Source organism: Prionailurus viverrinus, chromosome E1 (genome assembly GCF_022837055.1).
Source record: "Prionailurus viverrinus isolate Anna chromosome E1, UM_Priviv_1.0, whole genome shotgun sequence".
Classification (NCBI taxonomy): Eukaryota; Metazoa; Chordata; class Mammalia; order Carnivora; family Felidae; genus Prionailurus; species Prionailurus viverrinus.
This window is the reverse complement of record NC_062574.1, coordinates 46,958,359-46,981,989: the sequence shown is the minus strand read 5'-3', so window position 1 is coordinate 46,981,989 and position 23,631 is coordinate 46,958,359. Positions and strand designations below refer to the sequence as shown.

The 23,631-nt window shown below is 54.4% G+C and overlaps 1 protein-coding gene across 1 annotated transcript; it reads right to left on the bottom strand.

Moving 5' to 3' along the window:
• Positions 1 to 61: 61 nt before the first annotated feature.
• Positions 62 to 14,253, bottom strand: CDR2L (cerebellar degeneration related protein 2 like). Its single transcript, XM_047833920.1, has 5 exons — positions 13,747 to 14,253; positions 4,815 to 4,927; positions 4,370 to 4,518; positions 3,638 to 3,802; positions 62 to 2,708 (listed from the first exon to the last, which is right to left on the bottom strand). Exons 1-5 carry the CDS (start codon positions 13,820 to 13,822, stop codon positions 1,817 to 1,819), a joined length of 1,395 nt encoding a protein of 464 aa, XP_047689876.1. The 5' UTR covers positions 13,823 to 14,253; the 3' UTR covers positions 62 to 1,816.
• Between the last annotated feature and the right edge of the window lie 9,378 nt (positions 14,254 to 23,631).

Below are 23,631 nucleotides of genomic sequence, written 5' to 3'. Positions count from 1 at the left end.
GATGAGAGGTGGGGGTGTGAGATGCACAGAGACAGGACCATGGCCCCAGGGCCATTTCTGCTTTTAGAATACTGGTGCATTTTTTATTAAAGAAGAGAATAAAGCATTTGTAAATATATTTCTCTCATGTATACTTCAAAGGTGACGCGCTGGTCGGCCGCTACAGAACTGGGGAGCAAACAGGCAGGAGCCCTTCCCCCACCCTCTCCCCTCCACCCTAGATGACAGAGACACATGGAGGGCTGGGAGCTGCCCAGCTCCAAAGGACAAAGGGCTCCAAGATGTGTGAACGGAAGGACCAGCCGACAGCGCTCATCACAGTGCTGCCCAGAGAGCAGGGTGGCGCCTCCAGGGAGGTCGGGCATGCTTGTTACGAAAACCCCGTTACCCCTTAGAAACAGATAAGGCATGAAGGTCCCTGCTGGATTCCCAGCAGAGGCCAGGGCTGCCGCCTTCCGCGGGGCTAGGTAGCTCCTCTATTTTCTAGGATCTCAGGATGGAACTGGAAGCCCCGAGGAACTGCTCAGGGCAAGCTGGAGGCCTGGACATCTCTTAGCTGAAGGTGGACTTTCTGAAGCCTTAAAAAGTTTAGCCTGTGACCCAGCTGGGTCCTCAAAAGACCCCCACAAAGGTGAGAGGTTAAGAACAAGCATTTTACGGGAGGGGGGAGACATGGTCTCCGCCAGGTCCCATTTCAATACTGTTCAGGACAGGGTGGGAAATCTTGGAGAGTCCCCCGTGAAGGGGGAGCAGGGGCGGATGCTAGGACCACTGGCTGGTGGCACACACCTGGGACATTCTGGGGGCAGCAGTCATGATCTGAGGAGGGGTCGGCCTGTGGGGAGCATGGGAGTGAATGAGACACATCATGGTCCCTGAGATGGGGGCAGGCAGAGGCTAAGCTCGGCAGGTCAGAGGTGGCGTGCAGAGATGGGGGCTCCCCACCACCCAGACTCCTGGAAGGCTTAACGGCCGGAAGGCATTTCCAGGGCTGGAGCCCCAGGAGGCTGGCTGTGAGGGAAGCAGGTGCACTGTTCATGTATGGCTGCCGAGGGGCTCTCTGTTCCCCTCCTCTGATTGGCTACAGATCTGCAGTGGGCTGAGGGTCTCTGGGGAGAAGCCCGCCTCACCAGGGCTGGAGTTGGGGGCACTCGGGGCCTGGCCGAGGCTCTGCATGGCAGGGGCCGTCTCTGACCTAGTCAGGACTCTGGGGGATGGGGCAGCTGGTGCTAAGGGGATGACAGCGTGTCACAGCTGGGGAGAAGCAGTGGGTGGTCCAGGAGACCCCTGGAACCAGCAACAGCTGGCTCTGGGATCCTCCTTCAAGTGTTTCCAGTTGTGGGAAGGGGTCAGGGAGACCTTGCATTGCAAATCTCTTAAAAAAAAAAAAAAAAAAAAAAAAAAAGAAAAAAAAAAAGAAAGAAAGAAAGAAAAGAAAAAGCCAAATAGTCCAGAATGGCTTTCAGAAGCCTGGCCACGAATCTGAGAGCAAGGCTCAGGGTCAGGAAGCCAAGGGCTGGGGAGCTGGGAATCCCCGGGGGAATGGGGATGTTTGGCTTTGAAACTCTTAGCTGCGTCTTTGGGCTGACGCAGGATGGTGGAGGGTTCTGGGCGATCCGGGAGGTGTTGGACACCTCCCAAGTCAGCAGAGAACAGACTGGGTCCCCCCACCTCCCCACGCTCCCTGGGCCAGGCAGCAGCCTCCACTGGGCTATATTGCTGCTAAAGGGCTCCCTCACTCACCAGAGGCTGCATGGCCCAGGCATGAGAGGCCCTGTGACCTGACCCTGGGGGGAGGCTGCAGGCCGGGAAAGGGTCACTTGCTGCTGTGCGTCTTCACTTTGGTGGCATTGATGTCGGCCTTGGTCTTCTGGATTCTGGAGAAGATCTCTTTGAAGAGCGCCTTGTACTCGGGCTGGCTCTGCTCCAGCCGCTTGTCCACAGCCTCCACGTGCTGGCTCAGGCTCTTCTCGCCCACCCTGGCCTCCCCCTGGCCCTCCTCGCCCCCGCGAAGGTCTCTCCACGAGCTGTCGCGGGAGATGGGCCGCGAGGTCTGCACGCCAGCATGCCGCACCCCGGCGCCGTGCTGCCGGCACTTGCTCAGCAGCTCCTCGTACTTCTCGAGCAGCGCGTGGTACTGCTCGTCCACTTCCCGCAGGATGGACATGCCCCGCTTGCGCACGCTGTTGGCGTGCAGCGTCAGGTTGCCCGCGTGCCGGCTGGCCGGGTCTTTGGCCACGATGGCGTTGAGCGCCGTGTCGCTGCAGCTCTTGCGGACGGCATGGCCCGGGGAGGCGGCCGGAGAGGAGACGCCGTCCTGGGCGGCCGAGTCGTCCCCGCTGCCGGGCTGGGGGTCATCGGCCTCCGGGGCCTGGGTGAGGGGCGCGAGCAGGGCCTCGGCCAGGTGGTCCTCCCGGCCCAGCAGGTAGGTCTTCGCCTGCTTCATCTGCTGCAGCTCCAGCAGCTCGGCCTCCAGCTCCTGCACGCGGAGGCGGCAGCCCTCCATCTCGCACAGCTGCCGCTCCAGCTCCGCGTACTCCTGCAGCACCGCCGCGTACTCGCGCTCCGCCCGCTCCTTGCGCTGCCGCTCCTGGCCCACCTGGGAGCGCAGCACACCCACCAACGTCTGCAGCCGCTCGTTCTCCTGCTCCAGGGGCCGCGGGCCCAGCTCCAACGAGGAACTGTGCAGGCGGAAGGCATCCTCGCACCTGACGGGGAGCAGGCCGGCAGACATCTGGTCAAGGCCAAGGTCCCGGGTCCAGCTCCCCCACGCTTAACACATCTCCCGGCCCACGGGCAAGATCGTCCGTTTGCTCCTCTGGAGCCACCCTCCGCCCTTTCTCTCCCTGCTCTCTGCCCTAGGCGGCTGACCACGGTGACCTGCGTCAGCCAGGTTTCTGCTCTCTCCTGAGCTCGACCAACGGGAGCCACCGGCAGCAGGTCCGAGCGTGGGAGCAGAGGGGTCAGGGAAGGTCTTCCCCAGATTCTTTCCCTGGTTAGTGCTGGCCAGGCGGCACCTGCTTGCCTTCCAGTAACCTCCTTCCTCTGGCCCCTTCAGGCCTAGGGGGGACAGCGGCCCCTCACTGTTGCAAGCCTGGCGTGCTGCAGTGTCCCTGTGGTCTCCCCACACCTTGTCCATACCCCTTCATCCATCACGCCTCAGTTACTCCGTGCAAGGTGCTGTCTCCTGCCAGGACCTTTACTGAAACACCCACTAAACACACAATAGGTATTTTTATCTTAAGAGGTCATCCTGTTAAGGTTTACTGAGAACTGAGCGGTGTAGTGGTTAACTCCTCCTGAGTTAGAATTCTGGCTTAGTAAAGAGGCGACCTTGGATAAGCTCACATAACCTCTGGGCTTCCGTTTCCTCATCTGAGTAGTGGGGATGATAAAACATACCTCGCGGGACTGCCACGGGAATGAAAGCACTGCGAGTGGTGGGCACACGGCCAAGGCTCACTAAATGCCAGCTGCTGCCTGTTGTTGGCAACAGGATCAGTCCCTCCAACAGCCTGACGATGCACCAACTCTCATTCCCACCTGCCGCCTGGTGCCCACCCTCTCCTTCCTCCGGGACTCGGGGACGCCGTGCAGGGTCCGGACTGCCCCCCACCCCCGCGGCACCCTCGCCTACCGGGGACTGGTGCACAGCTCCTTGAGACAGGGGAAGGTGTGGATGGTGCGCCTGCGTTCCCGCTTCTCCCGGCGCACTCGCAGCTGCTCCAGGCCCCGAAGCTGCTCCACCTGGGCCTGCAGTTCCTCCACCTGGGCCTGCAGGCGCTCGATGGTCTCCGTCAGCCTGGGGGTGGGGTGGGGGACATACATGGGAGGGTCTTTAAGGGGACAGGGCCAGCCCTCCTCGCTGCAGCCCTGGAGGGACTGGGGATGGAGGTGGGGACAGATGGGCAACCTCGGGCCCCCGCTTCCTGGTGCTGAGGTCAGAGGGAACTCCCTGTGTGCCCGAGGACCCGCCCGGCCCCTCCAGGGCTGAGCTGACCGTCCTCCCTGTGCCACCTCAGTTCCTCCTACACCCTTCGAGCACTTATCACCCTGCACGGCAGTAAAATATTTACATGCCTGCCTTCCCGCCCAGGCTGTGAGCTCCCAAGGGGAGGGAATGTCTCTCTGTATCCCCGTCACTGTATCCGCAGTGCCGGAACAGAGCCTGGTATATAGCTGGTGCTTCAAGAAGGGCTGTGGCCTGAACGTGAAATCCACCACAGTTGACAAGGGCGATCTCACCACCATCCCGGGGTCCCAGGCCCGGGTTTCTGGGAGAAGGAGCATGAGTCACACCCACCAGACCATATGCCCACCGGCAGCCCAACCTGACCTCCCCCTCGCTCGCCCGCCACCCGGCCCTCACCCATGGATCTTCTGCTGGGCAGCCTTACTCTCCAGCACCAGCTTCTGGTTGGTCAGCTCCAGGTCGCGGGCTGTCAGGTCCAGCTGTTCGTACACTTTGGCATGCTGCTCATTCATGTGCCGCAGCGTGTCCAGCTGCTTGGTTAGGTACTGGAGGGGAGAAGGTTGACAGGGCTGGGGACAGTGTGTTCACGTGGGCCACTCTCCTACTTCTAGGAACACGTTTGCCTGGAGATATTGGTCTGCAGTAGGGGCGCGGGTAATGATGGTGGAGCAATGGCTGCCTGGGATAGTTGTACAGGTTGTGAACCGGCACGAGGCTGTAGGGCCAAGGCTGCGTCTGCTAAGAGGGCACCTTTCCGTAAGTTATACAAGGGCACCACAGGCCAAGGGGTCCACAATGGGGGGGGGGGGGGAGCAGGTGCAGGGCCTCCGTGGCCCCTCACCTCGATCTCCTGCACTTGCTCCTCATTGGTGGCATACATCTGCTGCAGAGACTCCTCCAGCTCCTTGTTCCTCTCCAGCAGGGTCTTCCCCAGCTCTGCGGCCAAGTGCAAGTCTAGTGGAGAGGGGGCAGAGGGTGGGAGAAACATGAGCAGCTGAATGGGCTCAGAGGACTCCGGGGAACGTTCCGAGCATTCATTCTGTGCCTTTGGGACTCCAAGACAACCGGGACACGAGCTGGCCTCAGGGAGCCCGCAGGTCTGGGAGTGGATGGAAGCCGGGAGCGAAGACTTTACACTGACCGTCGCTTCTGCCTGCGGTATCCTCTCCCCAGACACTCCCAAGCCTCATCCCTCCTCACCTTCCAATCTGTGCTTAAATGTCACCTTCTCCAGGAGCCCTTCCCTGACCGCTGACTCAAAACCACGCCCTCCCCCGCCTCATACTCCCTCTCTGTTTAATTTTTCTCCTTCTTGAGTATCACCATCTAACTTACCAATTTGCTCATTTATCGTGTTCATTCTCCCCCCCCCCCGCCCCCCCGACTAATTGTAAGCTCAGAGGGCAGAGATTTTGCCCATTTTGTTCGCTGATATCCCAGGCCCTGCAACAGCAGGGGCATAATAAATATTTTCTGAAAGAACAAGTGAGAGGAATGTGCTAAGAGAATTGACAGACGTGGGGCCAAGTGCCCTGGGATGATAGGTAAGGGAGAGCTCACTCTTCCTGGGATCAGTGGGAGGCTCAGGCAATGGGCAGCTTTGGGTTTGGAAGGGTGACTAGGAGCTCGCCGAGAGGCGAAGGAAACAGAAAGACTTGCTGGGTATTAGAATCGGATGAGGGGCGCCTGGCTGGCTCAGTCAGTAGAGTGTGTCACTCTTGATCTTGGAGCTGTGAGTTCAAGCCTCAGGTTGGGTGTAGGGATTACTTAAAAATTAAAAAAATCTTAAAAAAAAAAAAGAATAAGCTATGCCTTTATTAAAAAAAAAAAAATTGGATGAGGCTTCAGAGCTCTTTGGCCCAACCTCCTTATTTCATGGAGGCCAGGCTGGAGAAGGAGACAGAAGAATGACCCATCCAAGGTTATGGCCACACTGGAAGCAGAATTCAGGTCTCCCGGCCCTGGTTGGGGACCATCTGGTCCTAGTGACATGCACCCCTCTCAGAAACCTCCTTTCTCTGGGCAGCAAAACCATCATCCTCTTCCCCCCCACCCCCACCCCCCCAGCAGCCCTGATTCTTGTACCCTAGGACTGGAAACTGCTCTCCCCTCCCCCAGCCAAAGGTGCATGAACACTGTCAGAGAGGCAGTCAGGGAGGGGGTCTAGCCTGTTTCTGGGGGGCTGTGTGGTGTGTGGGGGGAGGATTAAAAGGAAGTGGCAGGTGCTGGTATCCCTAAAAATTCTCTTTAGTGGGTCTGGAGTTACGTGAGGGCCCCTAGACATTTGGAGTAGATATTCCTCTGTATATATGCCTCATTCTTCTTAGAAACAAGGGAAATAACATACTTACTATCATAAAGGAAAAATTTATTATTTCTTTTATTTATATATATTAAAAATTGTTTTAATGTTTATTTATATTTGAGAGAGAGAGAGAGAGATAGTGCTTGAGTGGGGAGGGGCAGAGAGAGACGGAGACAGAATCTGAAGCAGGCTCTAGGCTCTGAGCTGTCAGCACAGAGCCTCACGTGGGGCTCGAATTCATGAACTGTGAGATCATGACCTGAGCCAAGGTCACTGACTGAGCCATCCAGGCGCCCCTATATATATATTATATATATATATACACACACACATATATATTTTAATGTTTATTTCCTTATTTGGAGAGAGGAAGAGAGTGCGGTGTGCGAATGGGGGTAGGGGCAGAGATAGAAGGAGACAGAATCCGAAGCAGACTCTGCATAGTCAGCACAGACCCTGATGCAGGGCTCAAACTTGCAAACCCCGAAATCATGACCTGAGCCAAAATCTGATGCTTCACTGACTAAGCTACCAAGGCACACTGAGGGAGAAAAAATCTTAAGCAGACTCCACACTCAGAGTGGAGCCCGATGTGGGGCTCAGTCCCACAACCCTGGGATCATGACCTGAGCCCAAATCAAGAATCAGATGCTTACCAGACTGAGTCACCCAGGCACCCCAAGTTGCTGTGCACTTTAAATGAGTGAATTAGCTGGTGTGTGAATTACATCTCAAAAAAGCTGTTAAAAACAAAAACAAAAACAAAAAACCACAAAAAACAAAACAAAACACTTTAGACAGTTTAATCCAGAGACAGAGACTGATGTTAGGGAGCAAGGCCCTTAAAGAGGTTGGTGATAGGCTCATGATTGGGTTTCCAAGGCTCTTTTCTTTTTAATTTTTTTTTTAACGTTTATTTATTTTTTTTTAAATTTTTTTTTCAACGTTTATTTATTTTTGGGACAGACAGAGACAGAGCATGAACAGGGGAGGGGCAGAGAGAGAGGGAGACACAGAATCAGAAACAGGCTCCAGGCTCCGAGCCATCAGCCCAGAGCCTGACGCGGGGCTCGAACTCACGGACCGCGAGATCGTGACCTGGCTGAAGTCGGACGCTTAACCGGCTGCGCCACCCAGGCGCCCCCGTTTATTTATTTTTGAGACAGAGAGAGACAGAGCATGAATGGGGGAGGGTCAGAGAGAAGGAGACACAGAATCTGAAACAGGCTCCATCCAGGCTGTCAGCACAGAGCCCAGAGCCCGATACGGGGCTCGAACTCACAGACTGCGAGATCATGACCTGAGCCAAAGTGGGCCGCTTAACCGACTGAGCCACCCAGGCGTCCCAGGCTCTTTTCTTTTTAAAATCACTTTAAGGTTTGTGTTAAGTGTACTTGATGTGAAAAATCAAGCAGCACAGAAACGTTAAAAACGGTGACCAAAAATTACTTGGAAATGTACCTCACATATTCTTAGATCTATAACTGGGAAGTCCATAAACAAATGGATGTGGCCTCAAATGGTTATGACAGAATGGTTATTTGTAAGTAATAGAAGTTACAGTCTGTGTGTGTGGCATGAGAGGAGAGGGGAGGAAGCAGGTAGATGAAAATGCCCCATTTAGAGAAAGATGCTGTCCAACATGCTGGTCACCATTCTTATAAACGTCTCTCTGGGCTTAAAGCAGCTATAGGTACAATTTTGTATGAACAGGATGTTTTTTGTACCTGTTTTTTTACTTAACAATTTGGCATAGGGGTGCCTGGGTGCCTCAGTTGGTTAAGCGGCCGACTTCGGCTCAAGTCACGATCTCGTGGTTTGTGGGTTCGAGCCCTGCATCAGGCTCTGTGCTGACAGCTCAGAGCCTGGAGCCTGCTTCAGATTCTGTGTCCCTCTCTCTCTCTGACCCTCCCCCATTCATGCTCTGTCTCTCTCTGTCTCAAAAATAAATAAATGTTAAAAAAAAAATTTGGCATAAAGAGTTGTGTCCACATATATCTACATGGCCACTTTTAGTGGATGTGAATATTCTATTGTATACAAGTCCCCAATAGCCACCCCTAAATATTGTTGTTGGAATTTTATGTATTTCTATCCCCCCCCTCTATTGAAAATGAAACTATACAAAAATTCATAGTACAAAAATCTTTGTGCAAATCACTGCCTATATCCCGAAGATACTTTCCCAGAAACAGAATTACCAGGACAAAGGGTAGGCCTACTTGATTCATTCTGCCAAAACACTGTCCAGAAAACTTGAGTCTTTTTCCCATCAAGAGGTCGTTTCTTGAAACATCCCTCAATCTAGGCTGATGGTATAAATCCAGATCGAGATGTACAAGGGTAACTCTTCTGGGGCCGATGTGATGTGGTCCAGGGATTCAGGTCTTTAATGCTTTCCCTGTTCAGACAGTGATCGTTCAAGAATCCCCAGAGGACAGAGGGTCTCTATAGCCCCTCCTAGCGAGTTTCATAAATATGGTTGTTTCAGCTGAGCCCCTTGCTTGGCACCAGACAGGTCTGGGGAGGGGGTTTTCTTCTCAGAAGAGCCCCAGACAGCAGTGGCTCACAGTGGGCATTTTTAGAGCAGGACCTCAGGCTTTTTGCCAGCCAAAGCTGGGGGTAGGACTGATATCACCTTATGAAAGCGAGGGGCCTGGCTAGCCGTGGGGCCTGGACAAAAGGCCAGGCTGCCTGTCAGGAACGAGCCTGGAGTCTGCTCCCACACATAAAGGTAAGGTTTTGAAACAGCCAGAGTGGAGTCTCCAGGCCGGGCCTAAGCCAGGAATGCGGGGCCCTGTGCCCGGATGTCATCCGGAGGAGTTTCCCAGACAAGTGCAAAGCTGCTATCCTGGAGCAAGACTGCAAAAACTTAGCCCGGGAAAACACAAGCTGCTCTCCTAAACAGCTACCTCAGCCATTAAGAAAAAGAATCATATAGGGGGCGCCTGGGTGGCTCAGGTCACGATCTTGCAGTTCATGGGTTCGAGCCCTGTGTCAGGCTCTCTGCTGACAGCTCAGAGCCAGCAGTCTGCTTCCGATTCGATGTCTCCCTCTCTCTTTTTCTCTCTGCCTCTCCCGCCCTCACTCTCTCTCTCAAAAATAAATGAACATTAAAAAGTAAAAAAGAAAAACGATCATGTAGATCTCAGAAGAAGCTTCAGCTTTGAGCAATTAACATCTGATGACGATGGCAAGAAAAACCAGGTGCCTGATACAGACCAGTAGGGGAATGGGCCACTTGCAGTATGAATTTATTCACTATGAGTTGGGCAGAAGTCTACAAAGTGTGAAGGCCTCTGGACCTGTCCGTCTACAAAGTGTGAAGTCTGCCATTTAACGTCGTACAACTGCAGCCCTATGTTGTGTCGAGGGCTCAGTGGAAATTCGGGAGCCCAGCATGACCACCGCTAGCTGGCGATGAGGGAGCCATAGCGCCTTCCTACTCTCTGTAATGCGATGGTGAATGTTTGGCTCACCCCCAAACAGTATCAGATAACTCAGGTATAAATGAAAAACAACAGAAGGCCACGTTCACCAGTGTTTTCTCCCTCGGGAACTGTCAGGGGGGTCTGTGAAGAGGCCACTGCTACTGATGCCGGCCCCTGTGTTGGCATTGGGGGCACGGGCTCCACGGCTGATCTGCTCGGTGTTCCCGCAGCTTAACCTAGAGTCCGAGACTTCAGGCTCCGAAGCTGAGTGAGGAAAGGTCAAGAACAACTGCATTTTATGCTTTTCCTTCCAGGTGAGCACGTGAGCTGGGCGTGCGTATTCCTGCCGCTGGCCGGCTGGGCCAGCTGCAAGTCACGCTATAAACCAGCGACATAGAAGCTTGCGCTGCAAAGGCTCCGCATGTAACCAGGCCGCCCAATGACTCAGGGGTGGGGAGGAAGGGAGCACAATAGAAGCTGTCTGGGGTGGGAGAAAAATCTCAGAGAGTGTCTCGGGGAAACTGGATCACAGTGCAAGCTAAGCTGGTCAAAGGCCAGGAGGGATCACAGGAGAGGTCTAGAAGGTGCAGAGCAGGGGACTGGCTGGAGCCAAGCGCTGGGGAAGGTACACCAGCTAGCAGAGGCCTGGCGGTGTCTCCGGACTCCGGGCGGAGTGCGGTTCCCCCTGGACCAGGGGTGGGGGAGGCCCGGGGGTGGGAGAATGGGAGAGCTGGCTAAGGAGGAAGTAGAAATCGGAGTAATAAACAGTCTGTCATGGCCAGATTAATGGTCACACTGGACCAAGCTGGGGAAGTTACCGAGTCTGAATGGGCATCTCCCCTGGACGCTGGGCCCTGGAGTTTTCTGGGGTCTCCTGTGGTGGGCTTCAGCAGCGTTGCCCTCTGAGTGCCTGCTGACGTGTCCCCCATGAGCCCCAGAGGCCTGAGAGGGAGTGGCCGGCAGCCAAGGGGATGTCTCTGAAAAGAAACCCTGAAATCCCACTGTCCCCACTGGTTGGGGCTGGGGTGTGGCCCCATAGACTCTGGAGCAGAGAGGTGGGAAAGGGACAGGGGACAGGCACAGGGAGGAAGGAACAAAGATAAAGGCGGTGAGAGGAGAACATCTATCACCTGGCAGGGCTGCGGCGTTCCTGCTTACAACCTCCAGGGCATGAATGTCGGGAACTCTGGGTCCACACAATTGGGGTCCGGTCACCTCCCTCTCCTTGTCATGTCAGAGCTCTTGCCCAAGGCTGAGACTCAAGGTCAGGCACCCAGGGCTTCACATCTGTGACTCAGCAGCCATCTCTCGGCATGGAAAGAGGTACCAAAGGCCCACCATGCCCGGTCCAAGGTCGAGGAGGGAGGCGGGCAGAGAGGGAGAGAGCCAGTGTGCTTAACAATCAATGGCTTTTTCTATTTTTACAGGTGCTTGTGTCAGTGGGCGGAAGGAACATGGTGAGGATCTAGGACCTTGCTTGTCCCAACTGCCTCCCTCCACTGGGACAGAACGGAATCAAAGTCAAACAGCAAGCCAAGCTTCCAGAAAGTAAAATTGAGGTCTGCCCCCAGGGGAGGGGGGAAACAAACACAGAGGAGAGACCCAGCTGGCTGAACAAACCACTTCCTGAGCCACTCAGAGGCAACCAGGGAGCAGCTGGGCAGGAGAGAATTTGGGGGTTGGATGCAGGGAAGGGGGATGTTACAGGCACCTGATCCCCAGTGTAGCTGGCCTTCGGCCGACGCTTCGCCCCACCATCCAGCTCTCTATGCCGGGCTCTAGGAGGTGGTGCTGCACTGGCTGGGCCCGAGGCTTCCTCTGAACCCACTCCTGGCACTCTAGAAGCTCCTACTTTCTAGTCACACGTGGTTTTTTCATGTTGCTCTGTGCCTTCGTACGCCATCCACTCTGCCTACAATGCCCAGGCAGCCCTTATTCAACCCTCCAGCTCAGAGGGCCTTTTGCATCAACCTTTATGAGTCTTACACCAGAAGGCCCTCTGTCTCTGCTCTCACTGCCTTCTGCCCTCACCCAGGGCGAGCAGACATTTGTGTTTTTTTGCTCAAGAAGTCCAATTTCTTCTGACACTGCCTCATTTCTGGTTTCCCTCCTTGTTTCTGGACCCTGGCTATAGGGACCCTGGCTACTGGGGCTACAAAGCAAGGCCAGCTGCTGCAGACCAGCATGGCCATCCCCTACCCTAGCCCCAGAGCATGGCAGCCCGGCCCCGCTCGAGTCTCGATACCTCTCGCTCTCCAGAAGCAGTGTATCTCCCACCCCTACTCCCTGGCTCCTTCCTCCCACATCTGGGCCGGGCACAATGCCAGAGACTTTGTTAGGGGTGCGGGAATGAAATGAGACAGCAACAATATCAGCATCAGCCTCCCAGGAAGCCATCTTCCCAGGAGCTCAGCTTCCAATCTTTCCATCTAGGCCTGCCTCTTCCATGAAGCCCTCTTACCATATCCTAACACCCACACTTAGTTACAGGCCCACCTCTACCTGCCAGGGTGCACCCAGGAGGCCAGGGCTGGGACTGTTCCCAGCTCCCAGGACGGTGTCTGACACTTAAATGTCAGCCTGATGGGTGTGTGTGGGATGCAAAATTTGGGGGGTAATGCCCAGGATGGGGGGACCGGGTTGTCACAGCCAGTACTGGACATCATACTCCAGGCAGGGAGGCTGAGGTTAGATTCTAGGGTGAAGAATATGGCAGAGTTCAGCCCAGCACCCCCAGTCCCACGCTGGTCCCCCAGAGACCGATTAACCCACCACGCTCCTGAGTACAAGGACAGTCTCATCTACCAGCAAATCTGGCCACGTGGGGATGCGGGTCAGGGCCAGGAATCAAAGGCTCCAGGATCTGGTCAGATGCCTCACATGAGGGCAAAGCTAGGCATCTGGGGTCCCATGGATAGGCCACTCAGAGCATGGGGTGTTAGTAGACACTGAACTGGAGTTGTGTCCACACACCCGCCTGGCTTGCTGGGTGACAGTGGTCACTTCTCCTGGACACATTTCCTTGCCCCTCCAGCTCTAACCATCCAAGAATGAGGCACTTTGGGGGAAGAGACGGTGGATTTGACTGCATTCCAGCAGACCTTGGCCCTGACCCTCTTAGGCCTCCTCCTCCTTCCTGTCCTACAGCTCCACCCCCTGCTCAGAGTGATGTCACGTTGGCCACCTCATCACCAGATTCTAACCCCCTTCCAGCCACCCTCTCTACGCTCAGATGGGAGTGGGGGAGGTGGCTCCCCATTTACTCAGGCTGTAGTCTGGTGCATTGTTCAGAATGCCCAAACCCGGTTCCCTCCAACCATGAATCATTTGGGAAAAGGCGGGGAGGAAAAGGCCCTGGGGACCCCCTTCCCCTCGAGCCGTTTGGAGACTCCAAGTTTTTGCTGCTTCTTGGCCAGCAGGGTCCCCAAACCCCTATACCCTCCCTGGGTAGAGGGTAAAGAAGTTGGGGAAACTTTCTGGGAGCCTTAGAGCTCAGGAATCCTGGCAGGGGAGGGTGCCACCGGATTTGGAATGGGATAACTTTCCCCTACACACACACACACACACACACACACACACACACACACGCGCGCGCGCGCGCGCGCGCACACACACGCACACACACACACACACACACACACTCACCATTCCTCTCAGCAAAACATAGCCAAGGAGCCACCTCCAGGCCTTCACAGACTTCTAGCCAGTACTCAGGCCCCCAATAATAGTAGGGGCGCCTGGGCAGTTCCTGCCTCTAAGATGAGGTGGGTGCTCTGGGGGAAGTATGCCCCTGTCGTTCGGGGAAAGAGAATGGCCGCTCCCCCCACTTTTGTGTGTCTCCGCCGGTCCCGCCCGGGTCTTCTCGGGCAGCGCTCCCTGTCTCCACGTCCCCATTCTCCAGACGCATCACCCTCGGAGTCCGGCGCTCCGGGTCCAGCCCAGCCCTCCCCGGGGTGATACTGCTCAACAATGGAGAAGCGGACAGGGGTCTCGGGGCGCACCCCGCTTTCCCGCCGCACCCACGCCGCCGTGCTCACCCTGTTCCAGGTCCTGCTGGTCGTACCAGGGCTCCTCTTCCTCTGTGAAGTCCTCCATCACGGCGGCTCTCCGCATGGCCCCGCGGGCGGCGGGCGGCAGGCGGGCGCTGCGGCGGCGCGGCTCAGGGCCGGGGCGCGGGGCCCGGGACAATGCGGTGGAGGCGGGCCGGGCCTCCCGCGTCGCGGACTCGGGCTGCAGTGCCCCCGCCCGCGCCGCGCCCCCTCGCCATCGGCCGCAGACCGGGCGCCCACGCGGGGCTGGCGCGCCGCCGCGGTCCGGCCCGGCCGGGGTCCTGCGGAGCCGGGGGCACCCGGCGGCGGCGGCACAAAGGGTGGAGGGGCGGAGACGGCGGGCCGGAAGGCGGCAAGGAGGGCCGGGGTCAGCCGGCACGTCTGGGGCACTAGGAGTACGCGGGGGCCACGGCGGGCGCCCCCCGCCCGGCTTCGGCCCGCGCTGCCCCCGGCCCGCCCGGCGACACCGGGAGCCGCTGCTGCATCTTGGCGGGGTCCGCCCCGCGCTTCCCTAGCCGCCCGCTCCGCGGGGTGGGGCCGGCCGCCTCTGACCAATCGGGAAACGTATGCAAAGATGGAGGCGGGGCCGAGGGCGGGATCTCCTTGGTGTCTCGGTGGGCCAGTTGCTGATTGAACCTCACCCTCCCTCTACGTCCAACTCCTCCAACTATGGCTTAGTGTCTGAAATGATTTTATTTTGTTTACCTGCTGTTGTCTCTCTCTCTCCCTCCAGATCTCCTGAAAGCACAGTTCTTGCCTCTCCTGTTCACAGCTGGCTCTTCAGTGCCTAGAACAGGCTGGCCCACTGGTAGCTTCCATGGACACCCTTTGAATGAATGAATGTTAATTTACAATCACCTTTAAGAAGTTGAGTGTTTGAATATTTGTGGCCGGAAACTTCAGGCCGGGAGTGGCGAAGTTTTGGGGTGTGTTACCTGCATTCTGGACCTTTCCCTTTAAGGTCCTCTTTCCCTCCCCTTCCCTCTCCTTCCGTATTCTATACCCAGTTATACCAGTTAAAGCCATACATGATTTCACCTTCTAAGCATCCTGTCCTTAAAGGGGTCTCAAGCATTCATGTAACTGATTTTTATTGGACCCATCATGTGCTGGTACTGTTGTGGCATCCTGAGTATATCCAACTCTGAACATACGTGTCAAATATATCCAACAAAGGACTTGTATCCAGAATACAGAAAAAAATATCTGTAAATCCACAGGAAAGACAGTCCAGTAGAAAAGTGGGTAAAAGACTTGACCAGGCACTTCACAAATGACCAAATGACCCAACAAACTTGTGACAGGGTGTTCAACTTCTTTAGAAGGATCCACATTATAGGGGAAGAGAAAGGAAATGGGGTTTGCAGAGGTAGGAGTTGGGTTGAGAGGTGGCCTTGATAAAAGCCTTTCCCAACTCTGCACAGCTCTGGAATCTGAATCCGGAGAGATCCTTCAAAGTTATTCCAGTGGCAACGAGGAGAGGGCCTTTATACACCCCCCTCGCCCCCCCGTCTTGCACATATCAACGAGTCATTGAATGGATGCAGGCAGTGAATGGGAAGCAGTGTGGATCTTGGGCAAAGGAGCTCTTTTCAGCTCCTCTTTTCTTAGAGAGGGCTGACAGCTGAGGACTGTCACCCAGCAGGCTTTCCAGCAGTTGGGGAAACACATCCTTCAGTCCTGAAAGGGAATCTGGGAGATGAATCACAGCATACATCATATATGCATATCCTGTAATCTAGCCATTCTGTTTCTTATATATGTGCAACAGAAGTATGTACATGGGGCGCCTGGGTGGTTCAGTCTGTTAAGCATCTGACTCTTGGTTTCAGCTCAGGTCATGATCTCACCTTCATGAGTTTGAGCCCTGTATTGGGCTCTATGCTGACAGTGCGGAGCCTGCCTTGGCATTCTTTCTCTCCTTCCCTCTCTAACCCTCGCTTGTGCTGTCTTTCTCTCTCACAAATAAATAAATAAACTTAGAACAAAAAAGAAATATGTACATCTGTTAGCAAAAGACATGTACAAGAATGTTCATAGCAGCACGACTGATAATAACCCAAACTGGAAACAACCTAAATGTCCAACAATAGTCAATGAATAAAATGTGGTATCCGTGTGCAATGGAATATTATATAGTACAAATAAAATGTTGAGCGAAAGATGCCAGGCACAAAAAAGTAAATACTCAAATTGGCATCCTATTGTTTCTATAACAAGTTACCCTGAATTTAGCAACTTGAAACAACACAAACTTGCTGACAGTTTTTTAGGTTAGAAGTCCAACATGGCTCTCACTGGCTGAAATATAGGAGTCTGCAAAGCTGTATTCCCTTCTGGAAGCTCTAGGGGAGAATCAGTTTCCATGAGTTTTCCACCTTCTAGACACCACCCCACATTCCTTGGCCCATGGCCCTCTTCCTCCATCTTCAAAGCCATCAACAGTAGGTTGCACCCTTCTCACACTGCATCATTCTGACTCTCTTCCGCTTTTTAAAGACCCTGTGATGACACTGAGGCTGCCCGATAAGCCAGCATAATCTCCCCATCTCAAGGTCCTTAACTCAATCACGTCTGCAAAGTTCCCTTTGCTATGCAAGGTGACGTATTTAAAGGTAACGATTAGGATGCGAGCATCTTTAGGGGTCATTCTATTTACGTAAAGTTCCAAACTGGCAAAAAGGAATCTGATCAGGATAGTGTTTAGCTATGAGTGAGGATCCATGTGGGGAACTCTGAGGGGCTGGGGGTATTTTCTTTCCTGGCCCAGGTGCCGGTTACACAGGTGTGTTCCTTTGCGACAAATGTACACTTAGGATGTGTACATTTCTTTGAATATATGTTACATACGTTAATAACATAGTTTACCTAAGAAGAAAAATAAATCTATGGTTGACACATAAGCAGTCTCTGTCCCTGTGCGGCTTTCCTTCTAGTGGGGATAAATAAATTACTGCGACCTGTAACATGTGCCATGAAGGAAATTAACAGGGTTCTGGGAGAAAGTTTGGGGCAAGGTTTACATTTAGCATTCAGGAAAGACCTCCCTCAGAATGGGACATCTAAGCTAATACCTAAAGGATGCAATGGTGCCAGCCATGCCAAGCTCTGGGGGGAGAGTGTTCCAGGCAGAAGCAACAGCAAGGTCAAAGACCTTAAGGCAAAAAGAGCTTGACCTATATTAGGAACTGACGAAAGGCCAGTGTAACTGAGTGGAGTGGATGAAATGGGAGTTAGGGACAAGAGAATAAATTGGGATCCCCCCCCCAACTGGACAAGGCTTATTATTTTCAGTTGTAAAAGATCGGTGGTGGGGTGCCTGGGTGGCTTAGTTGGTTAAGGGTCCAACTCTTGGTTTTGGCTCAGGTCACGATCTCTTGGTTCGTGAGTTCAAACCCCATCTCGGGTTCTGTGCTGACAGTGCAGAGCCTGCGTGGGACTCTCTCTCTCCCTCGTTCTCTGCCCCTACCCTCACCCTTTGCAAAATAAATAAATAAACTTAAAAAAAAAAAGATCAATGGCAATTTTGGAGCATGAAGTGGAGGGGAGGGAGCAAGAGTGGAGGCAAGACTGGTTTGGAGACCCTTGTGATCATCTGCACTTGATCTTAGCCAAAAGGCCGAGAAGCGATTGACCCTTGTGATCATCTGGAAGGGAAGTAATGGCGGGATGGGCAAGGCTGGTAGCAGTGGAAATGGAGCAAGACGAGAAACATTTTGCGTTTTGCGTGCAGATGAACTGACTGCCTTAGACTCCCGGCTCTAGTAACTGGGCGATAGTGATGCCAGTTATTGAGCTGGAGGCAAAAGTGAGTCTAAGGGACCAGCAGGTTGGGGTGGGGGATAAGTTCTAGAAGGATCTGGTCAGCGCTTCATGCCCACCAAGTCTCCTTCCCATTTGCTCATTTCTTCATTCTGCGGCTCTGTGGGAGTGCTGCCCCTAGGGAGTTTAGGAAGTCCCAGGGGAGAGCAGGGGCAAAGAGCTGAGGGCCAGGGCCTGGGGAGGGCTGCCTCAGTTTCCCCAGCCTGGGCAGTGAGGATGCTAGTTAGAGCAATTAAAGGCAGCCCCAACCTGAAGATTCACTGATGCTTTCAGTGGTGACTTAGATGACCCCTATGTGTGAAAACATCCAGCTCCTGGGTCACCTCTCAGCCTTTACCATACTGGCCACACCCTCAGCATGGCTCTCCTCTCCCGTGGCCATCCTCCCCCTGCCCCAGCCCCAGAAGCATCACCTGGCAGGGATCAACATATCACAAAGGCTGGATTCTCACTGCCATCGCAGCAATAGGCAGGGTGATTCAGGCCAGGTTCTCCTGGATCTCACGAGGCTGGTATGGGCCAAAGCTGGGAAGCCAACCCTGTCAGGTCAGTGGGACTTCCCTGTCCCACTCTGCAGGGGACACAGAGTGGAGGTCCAGGTGACCTGCAGAGCTGTGGCTGACTGAGGGCAGGGAGATGTATGCTGTGGGCCAGGCCTGGGCCCTGCCCTTTGCCTGATTTGGGGTACTGGAACCCCAGGCTCCTTGCCCAGTGGGACCACTCCCTGCACCTTCAGGCCAGACTTAATACTGTTTAAACTATTCCAGGAGGAAAGTCAGCTCTGCCTTTTTTTTTTTAAACGTTTTATTTTATTTTTTGAGAGACAGAGACAGAGCGGGAGCAGAGGAGGGGCAGAGAGAGAGGGAGACACAGAATCTGAAGCAGGCTCCAGGATCTGAGCTGTCAGCGCAGAGCCGGATGGGGGGCTCCAACCGACAATGCGGGATCATGGCCTGAGCGGAAGTCAGAGGCTCAGACCCCCAGGCACCCCTCAGCTCTGCTTTTGAGGAAATTCCTCAGCCTCTCCGAGCCAGCGGCCAACAAGCCCTGAGATCCGTTTCAGGCCTTTCCCTCTAAGTAGGTAGAGAGGAGGATCTTCAGGGGTCAGAAGCGTTGAGTTCTTCGTAGTCCCCAGCCTGGTACCGCATAGGTGTGTCAGGAGGACCTACTGGGTGTTCCTTGTTGGAGGCATCAGGACTCGGCGCTGATGGCCAGAGCCCTCGGTGGACCGGATATCCCCAAGCCGTGGGCGTTATGATTCCCTGGGGTTGGCTTCACACTCTAGCGACCAGGATCGCTTCCCGAGCTCTCACCCGATCTCCCCGGGGACGCAAGCCCAGCTCCTGGATGTGGGACCAGAGCACAGCTGGGGACGGCGGGGGAGCTGGGAGCCGGGACCCCGCGACGCAAATGCCCTCCCGCCTGCGCTGCTTGGGCGCAGGGCGGGGATGGACATCCCGACACGATGGCTGAGTCGCCACTTGCTACCCACCCTCGCAGCCCGGCCCACCGGAAATGACGGCACTTGCGCAGGCTGACGTCGGAGGGTCCCGGCAGCTCCCAGTCGCCCGAGTCACCCTGGGGGAGGGGCAGGTACCCAGCCCGCGTCGCTGGGCCCTCGGGCGACGGACCGCCCCGCCCGCTGCGCATCTTGGATTGGGTTCAGGGGATCGGGCGACCCCAGGACACTTTCCTCGGGTGCCCCCAGCCTTGCAGGCCACGCTGCCCTCCCAGTCCCCAGACGCATCGTTTCAGCGCCGGGCGCACATTGCACTGAACGATCTCGCCCCATCTGCCCCCTCCCCCCCCATACCCCCCAACACCAGTCTGAAGTCAGTGCCAGGCGGGGTAAGGCGTGAGTGAGGTCATCTGGTGCCCATCCCCCCTGCCTCCATATACCATCTCATTGTGTCCCGGACAACCGTCTGCTCTGAGCAGGGAATTATTTTAGATTCTCACGGTCCTTGTGGTCAGAAAATGCTTCCGTATGTCTACCTCAAATCCCTGCAGTTTAAACTCTCCAGGCCTGCCATCAGTGGAGTGACCTCTAGGGTGCAAATGCTGAGTGTCCTCCTGTGGCCTCACCCTTACTCCTTTGAGACCTCCCCGTGGGGCTATGGAGAAGATTCAGTGAGCTGACACAGGCCAAGTGCTTAGCACCGTGTCTGGGTCATGGGAGCATACACTATTCAGGACCTTTTTTACCCGCAGGACCTATTTCTTGCCCATCACGAGATCTCTTCTGGCAGGGCTCCTGAGGCGGGTTGGGGAGACCCGTCCAGGGACCTTACCTTCCTGGCGGGGGATTGCTGGGGGGCAGGTGAGGCCTGCAGTCAGGGTGGGAGCCAGGGGCCTCGGCTGCCCAGCTCCCACTGCAACTTGCGTACCTGGTCACGGATTACGGCCCCACCACATGGGATCCATTTGCCTCTGGGCAGGTGGAGAGCTGGTCGAGGGCAGGAACTCTGCGCGGTACAGAGCAGGTGCCTGATGAATGAACAAATAAACACTCTGAAACCAGGGGCAGCACCATATTCCTTGACTTTCCTTCTTTGTCCCTCCCCTTGCCCCACCTCAGAGGCTCCTGAAATAACTACAAAATGAATCTGAGAAGGAGTTCGTGAACATGTGTAGTTCCTATCGACTGAAGGGAACTGCCAAATTGGCTCTGTCTTCTGTGACGCGGGAGTTATCTTTATTCATTTACCCAATAAAGAATTGGGTGCCAGGCCAGTGCTAGGTGCTGGCGGCCCAGGGAGCAAGACAAACCCAGTCCCTGCTCGTGAGAAGCTTACATTTCAGTAGGAGAGACAGACATAAACTGAACAAAAAGGCGAAACTATTTTAAACGGTGGCAACTTTTTAGTAAACACACCGGTAGCTAAAATAGCAACAGCCTGAGATGGGAAATCTCCCAGCGAAGGAGAAATGGAAGATAAGACCCCAAGGAAGAGAACGGGGCAGCCACATGGAGACCGGAAGGAGATGTCCCAGGCAGAAAGAGGTCAGAGGGTTTGAGGAAATGGAGGAAGACCTGCGTGGCATGAGTGGATGCTGGGGGCTCCCAGGGAGGGTGGGCAGGGCCCCAGTCCATGCAGGGCCTTGGAGGTCGGGGTGGGGGCCCAGCGAAAATTGTTCCTAACAAAGGGCTGCAAGGTGTTTTCAGTGGGGGAGTGTTGTGAGCTGCATTTTATTTTATTTATTAAAAAATTTTTTCTGTTGTTGTTGGGGGTGCCTGGGTGGCTCAGTTGGTTGGGCGTCTGACTTCAGCTCACGTCATGATCTCGCGGTCTGTGAGTTGGAGCCCGCAGTCGGGCTCTGTGCCGACAGCTCGGAGCCTGGAGCCTGCTTTGGATGCTGTGTCTCCCTCTCTCTCTTTCTGCCCTCCCCCACTCGCACTCTGTGCGTGTGTGTCTCTCTCTCAAGAATAAATAAACATTAAAAATTTAAAAAAAAAGGTTTTTTTAACGTTTGTTTATTTTTTTATTTTTTTTTTATTTTTTTTTCAACGTTTTTATTTTTATTTTTGGGACAGAGAGAGACAGAGCATGAACAGGGGAGGGGCAGAGAGAGAAGGAGACACAGAATCAGAAACAGGCTCCAGGCTCCGAGCCATCAGCCCAGAGCCTGACGCGGGGCTCGAACTCACGGACCGTGAGAGCGTGACCTGGCTGAAGTCGGACGCTTAACCGACTGTGCCACCCAGGCCCCAACGTTTGTTTATTTTTGAGAGACAGAGCCTGAGCACAAGCAGGGGAGGGGCAGAGGTACCCCTGGGAGGTACCATTTACTGACATGAGAAGACAGGCAAAGGTCAGGAGACAGAATGATTGGGCCTGGGGGAATGAGGTGTGGGAGACAGAATCACCCACAGTGGGGCAGTCTTAAATACGGCACTGACTCCTTTGACACTTCTCCCATGGGGAGGTGGGTGGAGGTCCCCTCCCCTTGAACCTGGTGGGATTTTGATTGCCTTGGCGAACAGAATGTGACGGAAGTGACTTTATTTATTTAAAATTTATATTTAAGAAAAAAGATTTTTTTTTTTATGTTTACTCTTTGAGAGAGAGAGAGAAAACACAAGTGGGGCAGGGGCAGAGGTCCAAAGCAGGCTCTGCACTGACAGCAGCAAGCCCAATGTGGGGCTCAAACCTGCAAACTGTGAGATCATGACCTGAGCTGAAGTCGGACGCTCAGCCAACTGAGCCACCCAGGTGCCCCTGGTGGAAATGACTTAAATGTTATTCTCAGGCTCAGTACTAAACAGCCATGCAGCTGCCTCCTCTTTCTCTCCAGACACCCTCTTTTTGTATGCCCCCTTTGGGACACTCCCTCTCAGAGCTGTGACGCCCAAGCCACATGCAGAAGTCCAATATTGCTGTGACCATCTTCATCCCCAGCTGAGCCCAGCCTCTGAATCTGCCCAGCCCGGGCGCCAGATGTATGAGTGAAGAAGCCTCCAGATGACTCCAGGTCCCAGCTCTTCCGGGTGAACCCTCCCCTACCTCTGCTAGTCTCCCCAGCTGAGACCACAGACACCGTAGAACAGATGCAAAGCCACCTCAGCTGGGTCCTGTCTGAATTACTGAGCACAGAATTTACAATAAAGTGGTGCTTGTTTTCCACCCGCGTTTGGTAGGAGGTGGTTACACGGCGAACACACATCCGATTGACAAGCAAGTCCCAAGCTTCCACCTTGAGACATCACCTGCATCCTTCCTCCCCATTCCACCTGTGACTGCCTGGGCTCAGCCCTGGTCCTCTCTCCCCCTCCACGCTGGGTTCCCAGTGTTCAGATCACTTTATCTTTCCTGCAACAGACAGAACGGCTTTGCCAAGACATAATGACATCCGATGACATTCTCCCCCTGCTTCAGAGGCTCCTCAGTGCTCACAGAGTGAGATAAAAGCTCTTGGACAGGATATGAAGCCCTTTATGGTCCAGTCCTGGCCTGCCTCTCCAGCTTTATCTCGTATCACTCCACATTTCATCCCAACCAGGTCTTTCTGGGCCCTGGGCAAACCAGGCTGTCTGCACTTTGGGGCTTTCTTTCTACTTGTTACTCCCACCTGGATGTGGGACAGGTTCCATTGGCCTGTTCTGCTCTCTTTCCATCCTCTCTATCTGCTCGGTGGCCCGAGGCTGAAGCTTTTGTGGACCGCATCAATGGCCTCCCTTGTTCTCTTGCTGTCTGGGAGTCCACTGATGGGAGGCACCAGCGGGAAGTCAGAGAGCAGAACAGTGAAGGTAGGGTATCCACCCCATGGCTCCCTCCCTTCCAGACCCTGTGAGGTCCCTGTTCCTGTTGGTCCTCTCTTACCACGGGGCTCTCTTCCTCTGGATTCTGCTTCTTCCATTCCTCCCTTGCCAGGGTCCTGGACAGACTCCACTCTTGACCCCAAGGCTCTTTAGTGCCTGTATGGGTGTCCTGTCTTGGCAGTAGGAACTTGCCTTTGTCGCTCAGGCCCTAACACCTTGCAAAGGATGTGGCCCTTAGCAAGTATGGAGCTAATGTTTGTTGCGTGACTGATGGTTAAACTCAGAAAAAAAGGGCTCATCGGAGCCGCAGACAGCGACTCTTCCTTTATGCTGGGCATAAAAGGAGGGGCATGGCATGGTTTCCACATAGGAAATCATAGCTAAGAGCCTACTAGAGAATCATCAAATTAATAAAGATAACTAATTTCTTTTTTTAAATGTTTGTTTGTTTGTTTGTTTATTTTGAGAGAGAGACACAGAGTGTGAGCGGGAGAAGGGCAGAGAGAGAGGGAGACACAGAATCCGAAGCAGGCTCCGGGCTCCGGGCCATCAGCACAGAGCCCGATGTGGGGCTCGAACTCACCAACCATGAGATCATGACCTGAGCCCAAGTCAGCTGCTCAACGGACTGAGCCCCCCAGACACCCCAACTAATTTCTTTAAAGTTTTAAAAGCTCTGTTTGACTACTATTTTTCCTGTATAAATCTAGGCTTTTTCCTTAAAGATTTTGACTACATGAGTTTTCAAGCACATACACAAAAGTAGAGAGAACAGCGAATCTCCACAGACT